The sequence below is a fragment of the Zingiber officinale genome, chromosome 2B, assembly GCF_018446385.1.
Source record: "Zingiber officinale cultivar Zhangliang chromosome 2B, Zo_v1.1, whole genome shotgun sequence".
Taxonomy (NCBI): Eukaryota; Viridiplantae; Streptophyta; class Magnoliopsida; order Zingiberales; family Zingiberaceae; genus Zingiber; species Zingiber officinale.
Window position 1 is genome coordinate 109,537,056 of NC_055989.1, and position 7,254 is coordinate 109,544,309.

Sequence of the window (7,254 nt, forward strand, 5' to 3'; positions counted from 1 at the left end):
ATCTCAATTCAATCTATACTTGTAAAATGATTTTTAAAAATTAATAAAACTAACCAGTTATTAAATTAAAATTAGGAAATTCTAAAAATATAATTTTAATCAAGAAACCATAAATTAAAAAGAAGTAAAAAAAGGTGATATTTATTTTTTATACAAAGGCAAAGATATAAAAGGGAAGATATGCTATTTCTCATATTATTATTATTATTATTATTATTATTATATCAGTTATAATAAGATATTAAAATTATTAAAAGTAATTTTGATCCAAATTATTTTAACACAACACTAACAATTAACAACAATCAAATTTTATTTCACTAAGTCTATGTTTAAATAGGGTGGGGAAAAGTCCATTAGGGAGAAAAAGCATTTATATTACTCTTGAAAGAGAAGGAAGGGTAAAGGCAGTGTTTAGAAAACCTGATTAGATCGGCCGGTCCGACCGGTTGAACCGCGAATTGGTCCTTGATCCGGTCTGATTAACCATTAAAGTCGAAAAAAATAAAAAATCGGTCAAAATCGCTTAAAACCGGTCAAAATCGGTCAAAATCATTCAAAATTAGTCAAAATCGCAGGTTCAATTAGGATTGAAATAATTATTGAAGCATGATATATATATATATATACATATATATATAACGGTTAAATCATCGGTTCAACCGATCAAACTTAAAAAATCTCAAATCGATCATCTTACCGGTTCAGTAATCGATCCGATTTTCAAAACATTGGGTAAAGGAGGAAAAGGCATGGGAGGAGCTAGAGAGGAGAATATATATATATATATATATATATAAAATTACCGGTTCAACTAACTTCCATTTCTCCCCACAGCCTTCCTTTCCATTGCTTCCCATCTCTCACGGTGACAGTGTTCGTCTTCTGCCCCTAGCCTACTTTGCCTTGTACGTTTAATTCCGACGGCCGGAGGATCGCTTGTCGGCATTGGCGGACAATGACGCGGGGTTGACGTGGAGGAGAGTCCAGCACGGTGAGGATTGCTGCAGTGGGCAGGAGCATATGGGGGAACGCCGCGCGTCAAATGGGGTGCCGATTTCAAATTGAACTTGTCGGCTGAGTGCTGTCACGCCTGCACGACCGTCCTCGAGCTGCTTTCCGGCAAAGATAAGGCGTTGCTGGTTAGGCGGAATCCCTTCCTTGTCAGGTGGCGGAATCACTTCTAGTCCTGGATCTTTGCCTTGATGTTGTCGATGGTGTCCAAAGATTCCACCTTGAGGGTGATCGTCTTCCCCGTCAAGATCTTAACGGCGGAGGGTGGTTCTGACGGCGATGCGCTGAGCGATAAAATTAGAATATATTTTGTTTGGCCCCCCTTCCTTACCCTCCGATTTCGGGTGTAAAGAATTCAGTCTCTTTTCCCATGGTTAAAGTTTACCCTTGCTTCCTGTTCACCTCCTTAACTGCTTCCCCAAAGAGGTTAAAAATTTCATTTTCCCTTATTTATCCTTCCCTCCCTTACCTCGTCTCCTCCAATATAGAGGGCGAGTGGGATATATTTTTACCATCAAATTTTAGTTTTAAAATTTTAATTAAAATTATTCTATGTTGATTAAAATCAATTAAAAATTATTATAATAATTTTAACTAAATTGTTATAATTGATGTGTTGAATAAGATGGGACCTCCGAAATTGAATTTGACATCAAGAAAGTCAGCAGATATGACAGTCAAAGTCAAGAAAGAGTCAATGCTCAAGGCTAGCATGGTTGCATGTCTCGGACGACTAGGTTGGCCGGTTGGACTGCTGGTCCGATCGGATCACGAGTCCTTCAGAGTCAGCGAAATCTTGGATCGTATCAGTGTCATGTCGAAATAAGTAAGTGTAGCAGTCGAGTGCAAGATGAGTCCCCAATATAAAGTTTGATAGGACATCTTGTCGAAGAATGTCGAATTCCCAACAAAAACTCGAGGGGACTTATAGTCGGTTGGATCTACGGGGCTCAGCTCCCCACTTCGTAGAGATAGGGCTCCCAGTCTACAGCTGGTTAGCCATAGCGCCGATCGAATCTACTTGGCCTAGTTCACCACTTCTCCAATACAAGGTTCTCAGCATACAGTCGGTTGGCCCCAAAGTCGGTGAGACTTATGGGGTTCAGCTCCCCACTTCACAGAAGCAAGGCTCCTAGTTTACAGTCGATCGACCCCATGGCCGGTCGGACCTACGGGACCCAGTTCCACACTTAGCGAAGGCAAGGCTCCTAGTCTACAATTGGTGGGCCTCATAGTCGATCGAACCTACGAGGTCCTGCCCCCCATTTCTTCAATGTAAGGTTCTTAGCACAAACTCGGTCGCCCCCATGGCTAGTTAGATATATGAAGCTCAACTCCTCACTTCTCTAATGCGAGGTTCTAAGCATGCAGCGGGTCGGCCCTAGAGCCGGTCGGATCCTCTTTAGGAGACAACATTGTCAGAAAATCGTAATAATCTATCAGAGAATAACAATTGCTCGTCAGAAAATATTCCACCAGTCTGATATATACATATAACGGAACATTTTTCCGACCACAGGGAAGTTGTCATACATCCTACACCACTTGTGTACTCAGACATCAAATATTCTCTACCGCCTCATTAATACGGAGGTTATGAGAGACGGTATAAAAAAAGTTCCGCTCCGTTGATCAAGTACACTTTTACACACAAAAGCATCCACGCATACGTGCGCACAAGCATCCATGCTCTTGTTCTACTACTTATCTTCTTTATTTCGCTCCACTACTGTTCTATGTTGAGTGTCGGAGTGCTTGCGCCAAGGACCCCCTCCCTAATTCTCGATCTAACGTTCTCATTGACTCTGTCTGTGGTGCGCTCAAATTCACAGCTCCTAGCTCTAGGTTTGCTTGGCTACATTCTTTTGAGCAAGAATCCTCTAGTCCAGGATCTATGAACCACTCCTAGACCCCTACTCTCTCATAGATGGGATAGACTGGACCCCACCTGCTAAACAGGTGGGGTTCAACCATCCCGCCCCTATGAGAGAGTAGAGCTTCCTCTAACCAGAAGATCTTGGACCAGAGGATCTCACTTGTATTTTTACTGTTCATAATTTTCACACGATCAACATCAAAACCACTTCGACATCTCATGTCCAGTGCTCTATTTTTCCCATTTAAGAGAAGATCAATAATTATAATAAAAAAACTATTATAAGATAGAGTAGTTTTAGTCTAAAACTAAATAAAATTAAGCAATTAGACTAAAATTATTTTATTTTTAAAATAATTTTGTCAAATTACGTTATATTGTATTAAATTTGACCCAAATTGTTTTTAATATTCTTTTAATAATTTTTTAAAATAGCGATAAAGAAAGGTTAGAAAAAACAGCATCATACTGCCGTTTATGATACATGAGGCCAGTCAACACGACGTTATCGTCCCTCAAAACCAAAAGTAATTCAAAGTCAACAGCAATTTGTCGGCGCTGAGATCGCCCAAAGGTTTCCAAATTCGACAAGCAAAACTCCATTCAAAGTCAAATTCTGATACCCCCCTCTCTCTCCCGTCCCATCTTATCAATTTTTTTATCCCGTCCATCTCTCGGCACGAATCGACTTGTCTTTCGCCTTCCACTACTCACTTCATCCAAAATTCCAATCGACCACATCTCCAATTCCGCGAGGATTCGATCGAGCTCCATCCAATCCAATGTCATCGCCGTGAACCGAATCTAAAGTTAACGGAACACCTTTCCCCTTTTGAAAGTTCAATTCAAACCTACATAATTGAACAAGGGAAGGAGGGGGCAGAAGACGAAGAAGATGATCGGAGAGAGAATCACTATGTGGCTGACCAGGAGGAAGCTCTGGATCCCTGCCCTGTTTTTGCTCCTTTCCTCTCTGCAACGAGCAGCGCCGGAATCCGCCACGCCCCGCTACGACGACTGCGCTCCCCGGCTATGCGGCGGCCAGGAGGTCAGGTTCCCGTTCTGGATCATCGATCGGCAGCCGAGTTACTGCGGCCCTCCGGCGTTCGCCCTCACTTGCCTCAACGACACAGGCGCCCTCTTCCTCACCGTCCTCAACATCAAATTCTACGTGCTCCGGATTTTCTACTCCAACAGCTCCGTCCACTTCACTCTCGGCGACGCCAACGATCCCTGCGCCTTCCTCCTCGGCACAAACACCTCCGGGTTCTTCCCCTTCAATGTCAGCGACTCCAACAAGCGGATCTTCTTCCTCTACAACTGCTCCGGATCAGAAAGCGCCATCCCGAGGAGCTACCAGAACATGTCCTGCCCCCGGGTCAAGAGGGTCATGTTCGGCGGCGAGTATGACCCCGTCCGCACGCGCTCGCCGAACCCGAACTGCACCGTCGGCGTAGTGCCGGTGATGGGCGACTCAAACATCAGCGCCGGCATAAACTACACGGCCCTGCTGCGGGCAGGCTGGATGGCGAATTATACTGCGAGGAATTGCAGCAAGTGCGCCGCCAGCGGCGGCCGGTGCGGCTACGACGCCAACAACACCTCGACGTGGCAGGGCAGTATCTGCATCTGCCCCAATGGAGTCCATCTCGGAAGTTGCAGCGGTGAGTATAAACCCGAGATCAGATTACGCGATACCAATCGCTGGATTTCAATTTCGATTCTCTGTTCTTGCTGCAGGGAAGAAGAATTCGCATAGGACATTGTTGGCAGCGGGTAAGGGAAGCTCTTGATCGAACCCTAATCCCATCCAAAGCCTGGTTTTTTGTTGACGATCGATACATTCTCTTCTGATACAAGGTACTGCTGGATCCGCCGGATTGCTCGCTCTCACGTGCGCGGCCGTCTTCCTCGTTAGGAGATTCACGAAATCCCAAAGAAACTCAACGCTCTCTAGAAATATTTCTTCTTCATTGAAGGATTCTGAAATCCAAGATCACTTCCAGACGCATGTCTTCTCCTACGATGAACTCGTGGAGGCCACCGATTGCTTCGATTCCTCCAGAGAACTCGGAGATGGAGGCTTTGGCATAGTGTATAAAGGTGGGTTTCTAATCTGAGTGCTGCTTAATTGAACAAATATTTACTCCGGCCGTCGGCTGAATCTTGTTCTTTCCTTAATTTTGCTATTTAGGGAAACTCCGAGATGGTCGGACGGTCGCCGTCAAGCGATTGTACGGGAAGAACTATAAGAAGGTGGAGCAGTTTATGAACGAGGTCAAGATCCTCTCCCTTCTCCGCCACCAGTTCCTCGTCAGCCTCTACGGTTCGACCTCGCATCGCAGCCGTGAACTCGTCCTCGTTTATGAGTTCGTACCGAACGGCACAGTCGCCGACCACCTCCAGGGCCGTCGCGCCGCCGAGCGGATTCTCACTTGGCCGATGCGCCTGCGGATCGCCATCGAGACGGCCGACGCGCTTGCGTACCTCCACGCCGTCGACCCTCCGATCATACACCGCGACGTCAAGACCACCAACATCCTGCTCGACGACGGCTTCCGTGTCAAAGTGGCGGATTTCGGGCTCTCGCGCCTGTTTCCGGCCGACGCGACGCACGTCTCCACCGCCCCGCAGGGGACGCCGGGGTACGTCGACCCTGAGTACTACCAGTGTTTCCAGCTCACCGGCAAGAGCGACGTCTACAGCTTCGGGGTGGTGCTGGTGGAGCTCATATCGTCGAAGCCGGCGATCGACCTCCGGAGAGAAAAGATCGAGGTCCACTTGGCTAACATGGCGATCGCTAAGATCCAGAACCACGAGCTGGTCGATTTGGTCGATCCCGAGCTCTGGCGGACGTCGGACGAGGCGGCGAGGATGAGGATCGCCATGGTGGCGGAGTTGGCGTTCAGGTGCTTGCAGTCGGACGGAGACAGGAGGCCGGCCGTCAAGGAAGTCCTCGAGGGACTGGTGGCGATAGAAAACTCGGCGTGCGATTCCGGCGACAAGGCAGAGGACGCTGCTAATTGGCTGCGAGATGATGCCAGTTTGATGCACAACGTCGCGATGTGCTCGCCGGACACGGTTGCCGGAAAGTGGGTGAGTCAATCCACTGCGTCTTGCGCTAGCCAGTGAACGATTGGATCGATCGCAAGAATCAACCAGAATTTGATCGAAAACAGAGGGAGAACCGATCAAGCGGTTGAAACTTGCTCAAATTCAATCTTACTTTTTTTATATCTATATATAATATTAATAAAAATAAAGAGACACAAAGACGATGGTCAATTCCATCCATTTTAAAAGGGGCGTCGAGGATGATCTTTCTTCACCAATTCATTCTTATTTCATTCACTCTCTTTTCATGATTTCTACGTCATTGCGTTACAATTTTTCATCATTTATTCTCTTTTTTTTTTTTAGTTTCTTGTTATTATTAGAGGTAAAGCCAGACACATCGGAGAAGTTGGTCATGAGAGGACGAGAATGTGCACTTTCGGAGGATGACACTAACTTCGTTGATTTTTTGCCGGAAGATGACTCCAGTCACAACAGTGTCAGTGTGTTCTCGATGGTGAAGTAAGTTTTTTATTTCGATTTAAAGATTTGAATTTCATGTGTTTTAAGGTGAATCTATTTTTTTACTAATAGTTGTTTGATGAAATTTCAAGGTGGATGATGATGGAGGAAACTCGTCGAGACAGAGATGAAGAATGTGTTAGAGTGTATACTAAAAGTCTATCTTTTGTAAACATTTATTTTGAAATACATTGGTCAAAAATGTCTACATTTATATGCTAAGTGTAGTTGTTCAATTAATTTATATTGTAAATAACATGGTGTGTGGTGTCACACACAGAAGATCATGTTATTGGTTCTTTATAAATTATAAACAGTAGCTCACGACTAAGATTGATAGAACAAACCATTGGAATAGTCATAGTGTAATTTGATATTAGTTTATCTTAACTATAAAATTACACTAGTACACTCTGAGTGTATTGAGCAGGACCATTTAAGGTAAGTTCTTTTTATACTGACTTAATAAAAGAACAAGACCTTAGTTATTATGTAAATATGTGCTCTTAATCCTAATATAATAACAAACACATATATTTAATATTTATTTCTTTAACTTTTCAAAGGGTGAGATTTAGCTCGATAAATCAATAGGCCCGATAAGTTGGGAAATGATATTACTTATAGTGTGTGTTATTGATTATAGAAGGAAACTGTGTTCTAATAATCTAGGTTGATAATGTCTCCAAGAGAAGCTCATAAGGATTGTCATGTTAAACCCTACAGGTGGATTTAGTCCGACACGACAATAAGGTTGAGTGGTACTACTCTTGGACCAAGATATTAAT

The 7,254-nt window shown here is 44.3% G+C and overlaps 1 protein-coding gene across 1 annotated transcript; it reads left to right on the top strand.

Annotated features, from left to right (window-relative positions):
• The first annotated feature begins 3,568 nt into the window (after positions 1-3,568).
• On the top strand, positions 3,569-6,683 carry LOC122046758 (LEAF RUST 10 DISEASE-RESISTANCE LOCUS RECEPTOR-LIKE PROTEIN KINASE-like 1.2). Its single transcript, XM_042607613.1, has 6 exons — positions 3,569-4,554; positions 4,631-4,666; positions 4,751-4,993; positions 5,085-5,986; positions 6,311-6,466; positions 6,559-6,683. Exons 1-5 carry the CDS (start codon positions 3,786-3,788, stop codon positions 6,392-6,394), a joined length of 2,034 nt encoding a protein of 677 aa, XP_042463547.1. The 5' UTR covers positions 3,569-3,785; the 3' UTR covers positions 6,395-6,466; positions 6,559-6,683.
• Positions 6,684-7,254: the final 571 nt, after the last annotated feature.